We start from the raw sequence: 20073 nt of genomic DNA, 5'->3' as shown, positions 1-20073 counted from the left end.
GAGCATCACAGATCAAAAACATTGAAAAGTGGAGATGGTTACGTTCTTTTTTGTTGGAGGTGGTCATTGTCTGTCACTTGTATGATACAAATGTTACTTGCAGAAACCCAAGCTATAGTCTTACAAAATTCTCTGGATTGGAGAATTATTCCTTTAGATTGGAAAATTGTGCACTTTGCTTTGCTGTTTAAAAAAATAAAGACTTGCATTTATATTTGACAACCCCAGAGGATCCCAAAGTGCTTTTCAGCCAATGAAATGGAGTCACTCATCTAACAGGAAACATAACAAACAACTTGCATGCAGCTAGTTCCCGCAAACAGCAATATGAAAATGACCAGATAAATTGCTTTATGATGTTGGTTGAGGGATAATGATTGCCCATGACACAAGAGGTAACTCCCCTGCACCTCATTGAAATAGTACTATTGGGAGGCTCGTGTAGTAATGGGATTGGGGGGAGTCAGATTGTCAGAGAGGGTAGTCAGGGCTAGGGGTAGAGGGTATGGTTAGTCAGAGGGGTGGGTGGGGTGGGGCTTGGTGGTCAGTCGTCGAGTGGGGGGGTAGTCACGGGTTAGGTGGTCAAATTATAGTTGGGGTATAGTGGGTAGTTAGGTTGTGGAGGGGGCAGGTCATCAGTCAGGGGACATGGGGTAGTCAGGATTGGGAGTGAGAGTGCCGGCTGGTTGGCGGGAGAGGGGGTGGAGGGGCAGGAGGCGTAGTTGAAGGATATGGGTATCGGGTGTTCAGAGGCTGGATGCTCAGAGGGGGATGGTTGGGGGTGGAGTGGGTTTCGTGGTCAGTCAGGAGGTGGGGATTTGGGTGGTCAGGATGGTATTTGGGATGGCATTGGCAGTGAGAGTGGCTAGGTGCTCAGGAGGCAGGGAAGTGGTGAAAGGGATACCTGGGTATGGGTGGGGGAGGGGATGTCTAGTGGCATGTCAGAAGATCAGCACTATAGTTATCCAAGGGTTAGAAGTGGTTTTAATCATTCTAAAGTTTCCTGACTAACTGTTCTGCAAGAGAGTCACAACTGGCCTAAGTCTCCAACTTAAATCAAGAATTTGGATGGTTCCTAGCACAGGGGTAATTGCCTGTTGGAAGTTGAAACTCCCCAGCCAATTCCCATGTAGTCCTTGAGTGGGGATGTCTAAGGGGTCCCCGCGCACATCCTCCAGAGTGTCTTTGAGCTTCAGCCCCAGGGCATGGAAGGTATGGGCCATCAAAATTTGCCAATGATACAAAGATAGGCAGCACTGAAAGCAGTGTAGATGGAAGAATAAAATTACAAATACCTATTGATAAATAAAATGAATGAAAAAACTGTGGCAAGTGAATTTCAGTGTGGACACATACTCATCCTTTTTGGCTCTAAAAATGGTAGAAAAAGGTACATTTGAAATGGTGAAAAACTATAAACTGTGATGGTCCAAAGAGACTTTATGGTCCAGGAACTGTTTTCCTAAAATAGCAATTGATGGTAGATTCATTCTTCAACTGAAAACTAAGATTAAGTTTTGTTAACCAAAGGTATTAAGGGATATGGGCCAAAGGTGGGTATATGGAGTTAATTCGCAAATCAGCCATGATCCCATTGAATGGAGGAACAGGCTCAAGGGGTTTAATAGCCCACTCCTTCTCTGTTCCTTATTATCCAGTAAGAGTTTTAATAACACCAGGTTAAAGTCCAACAGGTTTATTTGGTAGCAAATACCATGGTATTTGCTACCAAATAAACCTGTTGGACTTTAACCTGGTGTTGTTAAAACTCTTACTGTGTTCACCCCAGTCCAATGCCGGCATCTCCACATTCTTATTATCCAAGCAGTATGTGGCCTCGTTATTCTTTTTGCCAAAATGATTAATCTCATATTTCTCTGTATTCAAATTAATTTGTTAATTAAACTGACATTCTGGAAGTTTATTGATGTTTTCTTGTATTTTGGCAATTTTCCTTTGTGTGGACAGCACCCTCTAATTTGTAAAGATATAGATTATTGGACCCTAGTCAAGGAACCTACTAGGATTATTTTGGATCTAGTATTGTGCAGTGAGAAATGGTGAATTAATAACTTTGTAGTAAAGAGGCCTCTAAAGAAGAGTAAACATCATGTGATTAATATTTTACACTGCATCTGAGAGTTATTAGTTAAGTCTGAAACTAGGGTCTTAAATTTAAACAAAGCAAACTAGCTAGGTGTGAGAGGTGAGTTGGCTAAGGTAGGTTTAATGGTAGACAAACAATGGCTAGTCTTTAAAGAAGTAATACGTAATTTGCAACAAATATACATTCCTTTACGTCACAAAAACCACCACAGAAAAACCATGGCCAACAGGAGGAGTTAAAGATAGTGTTAGATCAAAGGCAGAAACCTATAATATTGATAAAAAGAATAGTAAGCCAGGTTATTGGGAGGGTTTTAGAATTCAGCAAAGGAGGACCATGATATTGAAAACAGAAGAGATAAAAGAATATGAAAGTAGACTAGCAAGAAACATAAAAAAGCAGATTATAAACTTTTCAATAAGTATGTAATAGGGACAGATTAGTGAAAGTAAAATGGGCCCATTAGAGGTAGCGACTGGAGAAATTCTAATGGGGAATAAGGAAATGGCAGAGATATTAAACCAATACTTTGTATCTATCTCCACAGTAGAAAACATTTAAAAAATTATGCAAACAATGAGGAGCCCCAATCGTGTAGTAAGAATGAGAAACTTAATATAAATCAGTTCATTAAGTTGTACTGGAAAAATCTATGGGAGAAAATTGCAACAAATCCCCTGAACCTGACAAGCTCCCTCCTTGGGTTTTATAAACATTTTCTGTAGAGACACATTGCTAATCAATGAAAATAGCAAACATAACATTTAAGAAAGGGGTGGTGGAAGCCTCGTTATTCAAGTAAGTGTAAGTGACTTCAGTGTCCTCTATGGGTCTTAGTTGACTGAAGAATTCAATATGAGATTGGCATGGATATCCAAAGAACTGGAAGCTTATGTTATCACTATTGAGGGGGACTTGTGCAGCTGCGCTCTCTGGCTCTTCTCTGGGAATGTTAATGCTGTGAGTTTGTCAGAACTAGTTACTGGATCATGCTGAACCAATTTTCAGTGCTAGTCTCAACTTGGGATTGGCAACAGTGTTCTCCAAGAGAGATAATCTGCAATGCAGGAGTTAGTAAGGCTATTTTATTTCCTAGAGTGTGCTTGTGTGTCCTTATTCAAGAAAGAAAGAAGAGAGAAAATGTGGAACTATGGCCAGTTAGCCCAACAACAATAGATGACAAAATGCTATTAAACATAGAAACATAAAAAAGAGTAGACCATTCAACCCCTCGAGCATGCTCCACCATTCAATATTATTATGGCTCATCCTCTATCTCAATATCATACTCCTGCTCTCTCCCGATACCCGTTGATGCCTTCAGTCTCTACGAATCTATCTATTTCACAGAATCACAGAATACTACAGTGCAGAAGAGGCCCTATGGCCCATTGAGTTTGCACCGATGCATGAAAGGCCCTGACCTGCCCACCTAAACCCACTTGCCAGTACTTGGCCCATAACCTTGAATGTTATGACATGCCAAGTACTCATCCAGGTACTTTTTAAAGGATGTGAGGCATTCCACATCCACCACCCTCCTGGGCAGTGCATTCCAGACCATCACCACCCTCTGGGTAAAGAAAACAAATTCCTCAAATCCCCCCTAAACCTCCCACCCCTCACTTTTAACTTGTGTCCCCTCATGACAGACCCTTCAACTAAGGGGAACAGCTGCAACCTATTCACCCTGCTCATGCCCCTCATAATCTTGAATGCCTCAATCAGGTCACACCACAGTCTACTCTGCTCCAGAGAAAACAACCCAAGCCTATCCAATCTGTCATCATAACTTAAATGTTCCTTCCCAGGCAGCGTCCTGTTGAATCTTCTCTGCACCACCTCCAGTGCAATCAAATGCTTCAGAAAACCCGAACTGCACACAGTACTCCAGCTGTGGCCTCACCAAAGTTCTATATAACTCCATCATGAGCTCTCTGCTTTTGTAATCTAGACCCCGATTGATAAAGTGCCATATGCCTTTTTCACAACCCTAATAACCTGCCCTTCCGCCTTCAAACATGGCATGGTCCCTTTGTTCTTCGGAACGTCCCAGTGTCAGACCTTTCATAGTATACTTCCTTGTCAAATTACTCCTTCCAAAGTGTATCACCTCGCACTTTTCAGGGTTTCCTTCTTAAGTATATTTTGTGACTTGGCCTCCACTTGACCTTCTGTGGTGGAGACTGTGGCCCCTTGTTCTAGACCCCATCAGTCAGGGAAACAGCATCTCTGCATCCAGTCTGTCCAGCCCTGTCACAATATTAACATTTCTAAGCATTATTGAAAGAGTAGTTAACAGTTTGTTCTGGAAGTCTCACAATGATCTTTGTTCAATTCTGTATAAATGTAAGTTCTTTCTTTTAGATAGATTGAGTTTCTGAAAATGCTCAGATCAGCTAAATCACAGCAGTCCACAGCAGTCATATTCTGCAGGAATTTTGTGCAGGACATCAACATCAGTCAAAATTACTTCAATGATAAGCTATTTAAGAGTAGTATTTTTTAGTTAAAGTGAGGTCTAATAAGGTATATTTGTCAACTGGTGACTTATGAGCTAATTAGTAGATTTCTATGCATTTCATTTGAATATAATGATTTTATGTGGGTTATTTACAGCATATCCTTTTAATACCCATGTCTAAATGAAAGCAATAAATATTATTACGTTCCCAGTTGATGTTATAACTGGACAGGAAGATCTCAGAATGGAACCTCAGAAGGTCATAATTTTTACTTTCTTTAAAATAAAACATGGAGAAACGGAGTCACAGGACCACAAATTAGCTTTAACAACAGGAAAAAACATTTCCTAAACATGAAAAGATTGGATAATGATACAATACTCCTTTATACCCCACTTACTGTAACAAATACACAGATTTTAAGATTATCACGGATTATAAAATATGTCTTAAGGTACAATGGTCTCAGTAACACAAAGTTGCTTAAAGTACACAGATTGGCTGTGGTCAAATAGACATACTCTGAACAAAGAACAAGAAAATTACAGCACAGAAACATGCCCTTCAGCCCTCCAAGTCTGCACTGACCATGCTGCCCGACTTAACTAAAACCCCCTACCCTTCCGGGGACCATATTCCTCTATTCCCATCCTATTCATGTACTTGTCAAGACGCCCCTTAAAAATCACTACCGTATTCACTTTCACTACCTCCCCTGGCAACGTGTTCTAGGCACCCACTATTCTTGTGTAAAAAATCTGCCTCGTACATCTCCTTTAAACCTTGCCCCTTGCACCTTAAACCTATACCCCCTAGTAATTGACTCTTCCACCCTGGGAAAAAGCTTCTGACTATCCACTCTGTCCATGCCTCTGATAATCTTGTAGTCTTCTATCAGGTCTCCCTTTGATCATATCTTAAAGACTTGATTAGCTGTAAGTATTCGCATTCCAACCATTATTCATGTAAATTGAGTTTGTGTCTTTATATGCCCTGTTTGTGAACAGAATTCCCACTCACCTGAAGAAGGGGCTTGGGGCTCCGAAAGCTTGTGTGGCTTTTGCTACCAAATAAACCTGTTGGACTTTAACCTGGTGTTGTTAAACTTCTTACTGTGTTTACCCCAGTCCAACGCCGGCATCTCCACATCATGACCTCCCCTGTAGTCATGATGTGTAGTCATGATTAACATTCCAATCATTATTCTGTAGATTGAGTTTGTGTCTCTGTATGCCCTGTTTGTGAGCACATCTCCCACTCCACCTGATGAAGGAGCAGCGCTCCAAAAGCTAGTGGTATTTGCTACCAAATAAACCTGTTGGACTTTAACCTGATGTTGTTAGACTTCTTACTGTACCTCCCCTGTAGCCAGTGAGGATACAAAGAACTCTGAACTCAAGTTAGTTTCTGTAGAATTTTCTTCAGAACTCCCCCAGATGAGAGTTTCCAAAATCCGCTTCAGAAACACGCTTAAAAATCAACTTTCACAACAATGCTTTCCATTAACGGTTTGCATTTCAAACTCCAGTCCGAGTTTTCCAAATTACACTCTTAAACAGAGATTCTGCTCCACTGTTAACATTGAATCCAGTCCAGGCTTTACACAACCTCCTTTAGGATTTCTTTGTCTTGACTGCTGTACAAACTGTTCCAAATTGCTTTAACTATTGATTCCCAGACTCTAATAAGATGACATCAAACTTTTGATTTACCTCTGAAGTCTGGACTCTCACTTTAAATTTGGTTACTGCATGTGTCTCTTTAACTCAGAACACTTTGGGCCCGATTTTACCATTTTGATTCTAAGTGCTGGGCGGACTTGAATCTGGGAGTTTTTCAGATCTGACTTTTAGACCCGTTCTCCGGCGCCCCCATATACACTCTGCCTGAAAAAAAACCAGGAATTTTGAATCGCGCTGCAGAAGCCTGTGGGTGGGGCTTAACGCACCCGAAACCCTGCAGCTCCAATCAGAGCCTTCAACTGCGCATGCGCAGTAAAAAAATAGAAAAACGCTCACCTGCCACATCGCTCCCGGGCTGGATAATGCCTCCCCCCTGGACCCGACAGACATTGCCCCACCCCCCATAACATTACTGTCCCCCTTATCCCCCCACCCCCCACTACCCAGACCAATTGTGGCTTCCTGTCCCCTTCCCCCCCACCGATCGCACGCAGAGTGGCAGCGGAACCCCCTTCCCCCCACGATCACATGCAGAGTGGCAGTGGACCCCCCTGCCCATCTACCACCCACCCCCCCACCAGAGAGCGATCTGACCCGCCTCCCTCCCCCCCCACCAGACAGCGATCAGACCCACCTCCCTCCCCCACCAGAGAGCCATCTGACCCGCCTCCCTCCCCCATCAGAGAGCCATCCGACCCACCTCCCTCTGCCTCCACCAGAGAGCCATATGACCTGCCTCCCTCTCTTCCCCCACCAGAAAATGACCTGACCTGCCTCCCTCCCCCCCCACCAGAGAGCCATCTGACCCGCCTACCTCCCCCTCCCACCAGAGAGCCATCTGACCCACCTCCCTCCCCCCCCCACCAGAGAGTGGTCTGACCCACCTCCCTCCACCCCCCACCAGAGAGCCACCTGACCCACCTCCCTCCCTCCCCCCCATCAGAGAGCAATCTGACCTGCCTCCCTCCTTCCCCCCACCAGAGAGCCATCTGATCCGCCTCCCCCCCCCCACCAAAGAGCAATCTGATCTACCTCCCCCCCCCCCACAGACAGCCTCCCCCCCTCTCCCCACCCCCCTGCACCAGAGAGTCATCTGGTTTACTTTTGAACTCTTCTGAACAATACTGTTCTCTTAACTTCAGTCCCAATACCCTGGTTATCTGGAGACTAACTGGTTCTTTGAGAAACTTGCCTCTTTGCCGATCCTGTCCTGTCCCAGTCCATCTTCTGGCAGAGTTGAAAGATGAAAGAGGTTCACTGTCCGGTGTCCTGTCTCCAACTGCACTCAGCTTCAGCTAAACTAAGAACAAAAAAGTTTTTTTTCCCTTTAAAAGGGCCTCCAGTTGCTAAGCAACACCTGCATACTTTTGCTGGCCTATTTACTCTTCACATCATTGCCCACTCTAAGCACAATAAAGTCATAGTTGGAATGAAACTAACCCTCACACATACAGACCCCTTTGTCCAGCATGAACCTAACTATAGGTTTTACCCTTCCAGGCATACAAACATCAAATTAAACCCAGTTAAAACTATACTTTATTTCTAATGTTTACCAATACAAATATAAATCCCTTAAAACTACCTTTGTCTTCCCAACAACATCAATCAACTAAGTGAGAAATCCTGAGAAGAAATGTTGCCTCACGTTCAAATATTCTGGTATAATGTTGATGTTGACTTGATCTATAAAATTTGTGCTGAAACTAGTATATCCAACAACTTTTCTACTGGTGAGAAATGGGAAGGTAGATGGAAGTCGGAGTACATGAAAAGGCATTTATCAAACAAAAGTCATGAATCTGTTGTACATATTCTTCAAGCATAAATTCACATCCAGTGGGATTTGGTATGCAAAGTATGCCATAACAAACCATTACAGATAAATAAATTAGACTGGAACTGATGGATAGACAACAATCAAGGCCAAAATAAGTTAAAGTTCTCATATACTATGTTGTACTTGAAGAACAAATGAACAGTACTGCGAACTCTGCAAAATATAAGTGATCACATGGCAAAGTATCTGCATATACCTGATGTAGCAAATGCTATGCTTTTTAGTTTTTGGAGCTAATCAACAATGTTGGCCATGCAGGAGTTATGTTGGAGATTCACCTGTATTTTTATCATAAATTTATTGTTATTTATTTATTAGTGTCACAAGTAGCCTTACATTAACACTGCAAGGTTAATGAAGTTACTGTGAAAATCTCCTAGTCGCCACACTCTGGCGCCTGTTCAGGTGCACTGAGGGAGGATTTAGCATGGCCAATACATCTAGTAAGGAGTCTAACAACACCAGGTTAAAGTCCAACAGGTTTATTTGGTAACAAACACCACTAGCTTTCGGAGCGCTGCTCCTTCGTCAGGTGAGTGGGAGTTCTGTTCACAAACAGGGCATATAAAGACACAAACTCAATTTACAGAATAATGAATAATGATTGAAATGCGATTCTTTCCCTATGCCCTGTTTGTGAACAGAACTCCCACTCACCTGATGAAGGAGCAGCGCTCCGAAAGCTTGTGGCGTTTGCTACCAAATAAACCTGTTGGACTTTAACCTGGTGTTGTTAGACTCCTTACTGTGTTTACCCCAGTCCAACGTCGGCATCTCCACATCAATACATCTAACCAGCACATCTTTCAGACTGTGGGAGGAAGCCGGAGTACCCGGAGGAAACCCATGCAGACACAGAGAGAACGTGCAGACTCCAAGCCGGGAATCGAACGTGGGTCCCTGGCGCTGTGAGGCAGCGGTGCTAACCATTGTTGATGAAAACATGGTGCTAATAATTTACTTATAAGTTCAGAGATGCATGATCTTTTGATTTGATTTGACTTGATTTATTATTGTCACATATATTAACATACAGTGAAAAGTATTGTTTCTTGCATGCTTTGCAGACAAAGCACACCGTTCATAGAGAAGGAAATGAGAGAGTGCAGAATGTAGTGTTACAGTCATAGCTAGGGCGTAAAGAAAGATCAACTTAATGCAAGGTAAGTCCATTCAAAAGTCTGACAGCGGCCGGGAAGAAGCTGTCTTGAGTCGGTTGGTACGTGACCTCAGACTTTTGTATCTTTTTCCGATGGAAGAAGGTGGAAGAGAGAATGTCCGGGGTGCATGGGGTCCTTAATTGTGCTGGCTGCTTAGCCGACAGTGTAGACAGAGTCAATGAATGGGAGGCTGGTTTGCGTGATGGATTGGGCTACATTCACGACCTTTTGTAGTTCCTTGCGGTCTTGGGCAGAGCAGGAGCCATACCAAGCTGTGATACAACCAGAAAGAATGCTTTCTATGGTGAATTTGTAAAAATTGGTAAGTGTCATTGCTGACATGCCAAATTTCCTTAGTCTTCTGAGAAAGTAGAGGTGTTGGTCGACTTTCTTAACTATAATGTCAGAATGGGAGGACCAGGACAGGTTGTTGGTGATCTGGACACCTAAAAACTTGAAGTTCTCGACCCTTTCTACTTTGTCCCTGTTGATGTAGGCAAGGGCATGTTCTCCTTTACGTTTCCTGAAGTCAATGACAATCTGTTTTGTTTTGTTGACATTGAAGGAGAGATTATTGTTGCCGCATCAGTTCACCAGATTCTCTATCTCATTCCTGTACTCTGCCTCGTCATTGTTTGAGATCCGACCTACTACGGTGGAGTCGTCAGCAAACTTGAAAATCGAATTGGAGGGGAATTTGGCCACACAGTCATAGGTGTATAAGGAGTAAAGTAGGAGGCTGAGAACGCAGCCTTGTGGGGCACCGGTGTTGAGGATGATCGTGGAAGAGCTGTTGTTTGCCTATCCTTACTGATTGTGGTCTGCGAGTTAGAAAGTTCAGGATCCAGTCGCAGAGGGAAGTACCGAGACCCAGGCCACGGAGTTTGGAGATCAGTTTCGTGAGAATAATGGTTTGCAGTGCATAAGACAGTGTTTGGTAGAATTACTGTCCAAATGCTTTCTGAAAGTGCTCTTTGACAACATCTGAAGCTGTACAGTTGGTAAGGGCCAAGATTCACAAGGTGAGAGGATGTAGAAACAGTCTCTTGGAAAAGGGTGAAAAATCTAATTGTGCAATCATGTGGATAAAAGGTTTCCAGAAAAGGAACCAAATGAATGGGTAGCTTTTGGCTATGCCTCACTTTCATCACTGCATATCAGTTATAGATCTGGCAATGAAAACATCAGAAAGTTCATTGCTAAATATAGAAAAATGTTTGATCTTAATCGATGATGTCAACTGAAGTCATCTGTCCAAAACACCATGGAAGAGGAGTTCATTGTGAACCAATACACTGATTACAAATACATTGTTACAGAGAAACATGAAGCAAAGTTGAAGGCACATTTAAAGGAAATGGTGAGTTTCAGTATACAAAATGCAGAACAATATTGTGTAATTTCACAACTGATAGATATATGAACAACCTTTCAAGCTGCCAGTACTGATTATGAGTGTGACTTTAGCCTTTGAATAATATCAAAACTGAATTATGAAACAGATTGAAAGAAAATCACCTGGATATGCTCATGAGGATTAAATTTCACACTTCAAGTGCTGGAGAAATAAATGGTGACAAGGTACATAAACACTGGAAGAGTGGTAAATACAGAAGAGAAAATGTATCTACTCCAAATCAACTAGCCTACCAACTATTGACTCCAGTGAGAGTGATTAGTGGTCAAGGAATTTAATCTTTAATTTCAAGCATGAAGAAAGCATGAATAGTTATATTTAAGATTGTAAAAGGTGACTGAAAATTCTACAGTTTTAATTTTCTTTTTTTGATTTCATCTTCAATAAATAAAGTGTACCTTCTTAATTATTCCTTGTTTTAATATTCTTTCTTCTTCTTCCACATCGATGGTAATTTTCTAGCACGCATCCACATCGAGAGAAATTTCAAATAGTCAGGGATTTAAGACATGAATAAAACTATGAGCACTAAGTGAAATGACTCCAGATCAGCCTTACAGGGGCACTGTCTGCATAACGTCACATATAGTCAGTAGGAGGTTTAAACAAGCAAGAGATTTGAACAAGTATTTCTGATTTAAACATGTACTTTAGATTTTAAAAGGTATTTTTGAAAGTGATCTGTACACTTTAGCCAAAGGCAGGCTGCTCCAGAGATGATGGGATGAAAACTGCATGAGACGAACCGCATTCTTTGGAACAATGAAACCACAGAATGTGTATATTCTTATCAGCATAAGTTACGGACAGTATGGGTTCCCAAAGCCACAGTATGAATAGAGCTATTTGATTTGTATTAATAAGACAATGCTTCTCAGACATGGGAATATCAACTGTCTGACTCAACCATTGACGTAATTGAGAGTTGGTGACAACAGTATTTTTGAACTCTATAGCTAAGCGCAGAGGTTGCTAAGCCACAGGGGGAAGAAGCATCCGGATTCTATGGACCAATGAAATCCCATGAATGTCAGAGGGTAGAATGTAATTGGCTAAGGTATATGACAACGTTAACACTGACTGATTTGTACTAATGATGACTAGTTCATAACTAACGGGAAGGCGGAAAAAGTGAACTTGAAAATGTATAATTGTCCTGTCTGATGTTTTGTAACTTCAGAGTGGTTTTGGAATGCTCAGGGTTTTCTCTTCAGTGAGGTGTTGGACTGCCCAATGCTATCTCCCCCAGCAGTTGTTGGTCAAATAAAGATACGTCTTTAACCAGGATACTGACTTCGCGAGTCTTTGTGTAAACTGAAGTTTCAGCATTATTTAGTCTCTGAAAAAAAAACCACAACACACATATTATCTTGATATTTGTGTACACAACAAGATTCATTCCACACATGGGTGGAAAGAAAATTAGAGGGAACATTGATGGAGCATATTCCTGTTATGTCTTGTAGTTCCTAGAAGCTCAAAATAATCATATGTTTTAGACAAAGATACTGGAACTTTCATTAAGTGTATTTTTCCAGATCCCACCATGTTCTGTGGAACCATACTTTGATGCTTTGGTGATGTGGCACTCTGGGTATACATGTATACTTACACATAGCAGTATAGTTCCTATATGATTTAGAATAATATAACAATATAACAATTCTATTACACGCCTGACCTGTGCCTTGTAGATGGTGGACAGGCATTCAAAATTCAAAAGATGAAATGCACATTACAGAATACCTAGCCTCTGTTCTTTTATTCAAAGCACTTATGTGGCTGGGCCAGTATGTTTCTGTATATGGTCCCACACCCTGCTCCAGGATATTGAGCGTGAGGGATTCAACAGTGATAACACCATTGAATATCATGAAGAGGTGGTTAGATGTTCCCTTTTTGGAGAAGGATTTTGACACTTTTGCTGCACGCATATATTACTTTTCACTTATCAGCCCAAGCTGAATGTTGTCCAAGTCTTGTTCCATACAAGCACAGACTGCTTAATTATCTGAGGATTTCCAAATGAAACTGAACTTTGTGTAATCATTAGTGAGCAGATCCACTTCTGATGGCGGGAAGGTCATTGATGAAGCAGTTGAAGATGACTGGGTCTAGCACACTGTCCTGAGGAACTCCTGTAGCATTTACTGTAAAGAGAACTGCAGCAAAAATCAATAATTGTTGCATTATTTTTGTTTGGTTACCTACAAAATAGAATAAAATGCCTTTTTAGAACAGCCCATTGAAATATTCCTTCTCTTCTTCTGCCCTCTCCCTTTTTAAAAGCTGCAAAAAAGAGGCAATGCAAATTCTGCGTCATTATAGACAAAGTACAAATCTCAGGAGAAAATCGGTACAAATTGAAGTTATAAACTTCACCAGTTGGCTTCTAGCCACTTGAAGGGGATAAAAATGATTAATTAATGGGACCTTGGGTAATAGCTCCAAATTGCAGTTTCAGACTATTGTACCTTACAGCAATTCAGTTGCCTTTTTTTGTGATTGCCGGCATGGGAAATCCAATTTTGAAATCTGTGCTAACGATAAAGGCTGGGATTCTTTCTCTTCGGAAATGTGAATACCCTTAAATATTTAAGTCCTAGCCTTGGTCACCTTGCAATCAGATCTTTCTGCTATCAATTCATCCATTTTGTTGTGAATGCTGTACACATTTAGATACAGAGGATGGGATTCTCCCATCTGGACTAAGTCCCATGGCGGGTGTAGGAACATGGAGTGTTTCCACTACAGAGGCTGGCAGGAAACTATGCCATATCTTCCAGCCCCAACATCATTAAATATGCACCCAGGGGTTTTGCGCCATATTCCGTAGTGGGGTGGGCATGATGGCACAGGTCCCACCACTAGATCTGGGTGCTACATTGAAAAGGCACCTAAGATCACCGACCCATGATTGATGGAAGAGACTGGACCTCCTAAAAAAGATTACCAGGGACACTCAGAGGCTGGAAGATGGATCTCCTCATGAATCTGGAAGATCCATCTGATAGATGCTCCCCTTATCCACTGCTGTAGTGTTCCTGAATCCAGGGTCGCTTGTGGCCTCCATTCCGAACTCTGGAGACAGCCCCAGGCATTGTTCAAGTGAGTCCTGACCACTGCATGCCACGTTGTTCGGAACATGTTCTGGAGCCACTTGTTTTCCCGCTGTGTCTCAGAGAATTGTGCATGGGTGGAAGATTCCAGCCTGATCTTCATCTGCATCCAATTAGAGAAATGCTAATCAGTTCCACGCCAGCCTCCAGTGGGTTTCCTGATTGACCATAGCAGCCAATAACACAATATCCCGAGGGAAATTCATGCCAGTATGAAACTGATTTTAGGACTCCCACTGAATCCCCCCCCACCGCCCCACCCCACCTGCCATTGAATCTACCCAGCCTTTTTGTCTTTATATAATTCTGTCTTTTCACTATTCTTGCAAACTTTGACCTTATCTGCTGATGTAATCCAATGTTTGCAAGTTCTGTCCCTTCCTACCACATTTTGGTTACAGCTATTGCTAATCTGCTTTATTGCCTTGTCCATTTTCATTAATTTACCACATCTCTCCTCATGTGATCTCTTCCCATCACTATTTAGTTTAAAACCCTCTCCACCCTAGTTATACAATTTACCAGAACACTGGTCCCAGCCTGGTTCAGGCCATCCCAACAATACCCCTCCCACTTTCCCCAGTACTGTTTTTTGTAATTTGTAAGTATATTCACAAATTATTAATGTCTGTGGTCATTGATACAGATTCTCAATGCAAGGTTTTGGTATGTTTTGTTTGTTTATAACAACAGTTTTGTACTGTTGTAATCTGTGCCTTCATTACTCCTCCCCGTTAAATCTGTTTTTGATAAGATACATGCTACTAGCATTTTCTAGCCCATAAACATACACATTAAATGTTTTTTAAAACATATTTTGTTTTAAACTACACAATGCAAATTCCATTAAATTCTGGTTTCATTTTGTTCCCAGGAGATGACCCATTCATGGCCACCTCCATTGACTGCCATTCACACACCCAGTAAGGGGGAAACAAGCATTTTGTTAATTCCAGCTAAGGTAATGTGACAGTATTGTAGAAACAATAGATCTGGTATTTTTTTCAGTGTGGTGTTTTGAAAATGATGCTTAATTTTGTTCTTACTTTATTTTAAACCAATGTGATTAAAAGATGCAACAACAGAAATTACCTGCAGTATTGAGTAAACTTGAATTTTCTCGATGCTCACCGGAAAGTTATCAAGGACCAATCAGGACACAACTTGGTACATTACTAATGATTGCACTTGTAATTATTGGATTACTATGCAGTGAATGGAAGTGCCAGTGTATTAATTTGGTTTCAGTTTAATAACCTCACAGCATTAGCGTGCTTGCGAGCACATGGAGTGGTTGGAGAAAATATGGGAAGCTAAGTAAATACGTTTGCGAGAAAAAAAAATAGAAATTTGTGTCAATGGAGTGAGGTGAAGTAAAAAGAATGGAAGGAAGTTCATGTGGAGCATTGTCCAGATGGCCTGTTCCTGTGGTGTACATTTTATGTAACATAGCCTAACAGCAAGGTTAATTTGTCACTTGTAATCTTTATGACAAAGTAATGGCTTAAAATTGTATCTTTCTTCAAAGACCATACCATGGAATGGATAAAAATAAAGACGTAGAAGGCTAAATTAGACCATGTACTGTCTGTTCTTTAGGCACCATGCTGCCATGTAAGACTTGGAAGTGAGGTTGGATATATGTTAGCATATTTCTGAGAGTAATTTGCAGGACTTCCATCTTGGTAGGAGGGTTTGCATGCATGACTAATGGCCAGCACAGCATGCAGAGCAGCTGATGATGGTTGACTGAGTATGAAACACTGTCCAAAACACTGATTTGGAGCTATTCCCGCCATTTGTTCAACTCCCCACTCCAGGAAACACCTTGGCCAGGACTTTTAGCCTGGCTAGTTTTCCCTTCCTGCTATCTAAAGAGTCAGCAGAGAACAGATCCCCTCCAACAAGCATTAATTGGCTGGAGGTGAGACTTCTGCCCGTCACTTGGGAGGAAGTGCCATATTTGAGGTCCTCCAGCTAACCTGATTGGCTGGCAGCTCTAGTCCCTGCAGTGGCAGAATTGATGTGGAGAAGCTGGCATTGGACTGGGGTAAGCACATTAAAAAGTCTCACAACACCAGGTTAAAGTCCAACAGGTTTATTTGATAGCACAAGCTTTCGAAGCGTTGCTTCTTTTTCAGGTGAGTGTTAGAATTTGCAGTCGACAGGACAGAGACTGCATGCAGACCCCAGACTCTAACTCCTGGGATTCGAGGAAGAGATCAATTTTGGGGGTCTCAGGGTGAGGAGGGAAGGCAGGGTAGAAAGTGGGGGGTTGGGGTAAAAGGAAGAGGGCCGGGGGGGCAGGTGGGTGCTGAGGCTACCAGACCTTAAGGGGGGGTGTCCTAGGAGACTTCTGATAAAGGCATCACTCCCCTTTCCCACCCAAGGACTTCATGCGATTATTTTTGGCCTTCCCCTACATGTAGAAACTCCTTTGGCTAGCCTATAAATTAAGGCTGGGTATGAAACGGTCTTTAAGTGGTCAATAATTGGCCACTCAAGGATCCCAGTTGGGAGGCCGAGAGCAGGGATGGGGGATCCTTTCTGAGGTCCCGCCTGCCCCAGTGTAAAATTGCACCCAGCAGGAAGCCCATCTGACAAATTCTACACTCACCACCACCCCCCCACTCCCCCCACCTCCTCCCCCACAAACCCACTGGCAGGGGAGTATAAAATTCAGGTATAAAGTTGTCTTACCGCAAACAATTGATCATAATGTTAAATAGAAAGGACTTCTCTTACAATGTTATTGAAAAGGATCATGAAGTATTTATAGGTTTGTTGCTGCATCATTGCTTCTGGCTGCTGGTTTATTTATGATGTGGAGATGCCGGCGTTGGACTGGGGTAAACACAGTAAGAAGTTTAACAACACCAGGTTAAAGTCCAACAGGTTTATTTGGTAGCAAAAGCCACACAAGCTTTCGGAGCTCTAAGCCCCTTAGAGCTCCGAAAGCTTGTGTGGCTTTTGCTACCAAATAAACCTGTTGGACTTTAACCTGGTGTTGTTAAACTTCTTACTGGGTTTATTTATGCACATTTTTGGATGTTTCTTAGAATTGGCTAAAGTTTGAATACACTACAGGGGATGACTCAACTGGTTTTGCAGTGTATCTTTTATCAGACAGAAAAAGTTGAAAGAAGTTGCTCTGAAATATGGATGGCTTCCTCTGCGTATTGAACAATGAAAAAAAATGAGGAAAATAGAAGGGAAAGAGTGGATGAGAAAGTAAAAAGAGTAAGTGAAGGAAGGCTATAATATAGATTGTCCATTTTTGCCTTCACTTTATAGGATCATCGAAACCCTACAGTGCAGAAAGAGGCCATTTGGCCCATCGAATCTGCACCAACCACAATCCCACCCAGGTCCTACCCCCATATCCCGACATATTTACCCGCTAATCCCTCTAACCTATGTTTTTCAGGACACTAAGGGCAATTTTTAGCATGGCTAATCAACCTAACCCGCACATCTTTGGACTGTGGGAGGAAACCGGAGCACCCGGAGGAAACCCATGCAGACACGAGGAGAATGTGCAAACTCCACACAGACAGTGACCCAAGCCGGGAATCGAACCCAGGTCTCTGGATCTGTGAAGCAGCAGTGGTAACCACTGTGCTACCGTGCCGTCCATACTTGATCACATTATTTATGTTTGATACCAGAAGCTTCAACTTATTTCCTCATTCAACAGACCCATACTCCTTATCTTTCCTGTACCACTGACCTCTTTCCATCAACAGAAAAATAAAAACAATCAGGAAATGCAAATTTAAATCTAATTTTATAAGTACACATATTAAATAATGCATGCAAAATTAAACTCTTGGCCCTTGAGCATTCCCTTAATTCTGGTCTTCCGTATGCCTTTACCTTTCCTGGTACTCCTTTGAGGTGCTTCCCTTATGGCCCCAGTCTGGGAACTGGAAGGTTGCTGGTCTTGAATTAAGGAGACCACAGATGGTTTTGTAGAACAGCCTCAAGCAGCTCTGGAGCCAGAGGTTCCAGCTTCAGGCTGCAGCAGCTGGGCAGAAGCTACAGCACCCTCGGTTAGCAAGGCAGGAGTCTGAGATTCCAATTCAACAGTTGAAGCTGATTGTGTTGCAATATAAGTGACATTGGTTATCAGTTGTCATGTTACAGTGGGATCTGCAAGTGTGCACTTTGGAAAGGATGTGTCCAAGCTCTGCACAAAGCCCTGTGCCAAGTTGGAGCTGAACTCTTCCATCCTACTTGACATTGTGCACATGCTTTCCGGCAGGCTTTTCTGCTCACCAAACGTTTGTTTATGTATGCCTATCAGCCAACTTCTTTGGCTTAGTCCATCAAAGTCTTTATCTGTGTCAGCAAAATGAGTGTTTGGCTTCGGTGTCTGCAGAACGGGCACCTGTGCTACCTTTTGCACTATCATGGCTCTCATTAGTTTTGCCTGCTGCCTCACCACTTGCAGATTCCTCCTCCATTCCAAAGTACATGCAGTGTCATTACCTGAGCTGTTGGCTACAAGTGTAAGATCAAGTGATGGTGACTCCTCATCTTCACTCTCTGCCTGTTCTACTATGAAGACTCCTATTATGTGTCTGAAAATGAAAAGGCGATATTTGTTCGGTTATGCCGAGAGGAGAGAAGAAAGTGTGTGTTTACTCCATCTTCACTCTGTGAATCAGAAGAGATTGTGAAATGAGGGAGAAGTGGGAAGAGAGGAGGATTAGGTATGTAAACACCCTCATTACCAAACCCTCCAGTGCCATCAGTGGTCACGGTCTCATTGAACCTCCTTCTCATAATGGCCAGCATTGTCTATTCCTTGAGTGTTAAAACTTATAGGTGTACTTGTCCTCCTCCAGCTCTTTCCTTTGTCTTCACCTGCAAGATAGATGGAAGAGTGTCAGTAGGTGTACTGTAATATGTTTGGGTGATGTGTCTGTTGTGGTTGAATAGTGCCAGTGTGTACACACTTTGAGTGGTGGGCATAAGTGGATGAGCTAAAGCATTAAATTGTAAGGTTGAATACTGATTGGTAAAAATTGTCGGTAGATGGGGAATGGGGATGTAGTGAATTGAGCAGTGGATGAGACTAGGATATAGATGATACAATATGCTATTTGACAATTGAACTAATTCATCTTAACAACTTGGCGATCATTAAACTTCTTCCTCCATTGCGTCCATATTCTTTGAATTATACTTTTACATTGACCTCTGCTGCTACTTCCTCCCAATGATTCAAGATCTGATGTCCCTACCAGAGATACAGGATGTATCTCCTCCTCTCCACATTCTGCACCAAGGCTTCCAATCCATTATTAGAAAACCTTGATGCATTCTCTCTCACAGGCTGATTCATCTTGATAAAATCTTCAAAATCAATTTACTTTCAAGCACCACTTCCTGCAATTCACCTTCCCTTTAAGTGGTACAAACTACTTACTATAAAGCAGCACTAACTACTTGTGTTATCAGACCCTGTTGACATGCACAGCCAATGAACAGTGCCACCTGCATGCAGCAATCATAGAAATCAGCAAATGTCATGAATCTAGCATCCTGTCTGCAGAACAACAAATGGGCATCATGTTTCCCATGTTCATTTTCAAACCTTACCTTAATTAACCCTATTCTATCTGTTATCAACTTGTGTTTTAAGTGCTTCAGTAGAATTATTTGATTTTCTTATCTAATAACTAGTTGTTATACATAATGTCACACTCAGTACAAGCATGGAGATATTGGATATTACAGACTGTGAGATCATACTTTGTGAAATTGGCCACAAAACCTGTTAAGTTGCTGCAACTTAAATGTGACCATGGGCATTTAAATTGTGGACAATATTTAATTCTCCGGCCAATATTTGGTCAAATGTGGCCTTGAATAAGGGTACTTCATAACCACCTGAGTTTGAGCTTCTCCTTGTTTAAGGATGAAGGAGCATTTGAGGAACTTGGGATCTCTGGACTGTTTATCCCCCAAGTACCAGATTAAATAAAGGAGAATATGTTGGGGCAGATATAACAGCGAATAATCATTGTCAACTGCTATTGCATCATGGTGGTCCGGACCCCAGAAGTGGTAACCCTGTAGTCATGTGACCGAAACTAACTTTCAGGGGCTGCAGTTTAAATATGCTGAAAAAGCAAATTCAGCAGGAAAACATCTGAAAAACTGGAAACATCTGAAATAGCTGAACTATCATAACCAAAAGTCTTCTATTGTGCCCAAACTACTCATTCCACCTTTCAACTCCACTTGAGAACCAATGTCCTGGCTATCCATCTAC

The 20073-nt window shown here is 42.1% G+C and overlaps 1 protein-coding gene across 1 annotated transcript in view; it reads left to right on the top strand.

Annotated features, from left to right (window-relative positions):
• LOC144499452 (AF4/FMR2 family member 3-like) overlaps positions 1–17909 on the top strand; it is a 139516-nt gene extending 121607 nt beyond the window's left edge. The window contains exons 5-6 of the mRNA XM_078221438.1: positions 14665–14751; positions 17766–17909. Coding sequence (XP_078077564.1) covers positions 14665–14751; positions 17766–17909 — 231 coding nt within the window. The remainder of the gene's footprint in view (positions 1–14664; positions 14752–17765) is intronic.
• The last annotated feature ends 2164 nt before the right edge of the window (positions 17910–20073 follow it).

Source organism: Mustelus asterias, chromosome 10 (assembly GCF_964213995.1).
Source record: "Mustelus asterias chromosome 10, sMusAst1.hap1.1, whole genome shotgun sequence".
NCBI classification, from domain to species: domain Eukaryota; kingdom Metazoa; phylum Chordata; class Chondrichthyes; order Carcharhiniformes; family Triakidae; genus Mustelus; species Mustelus asterias.
This window is presented reverse-complemented; position numbering and strand designations above follow the sequence as displayed.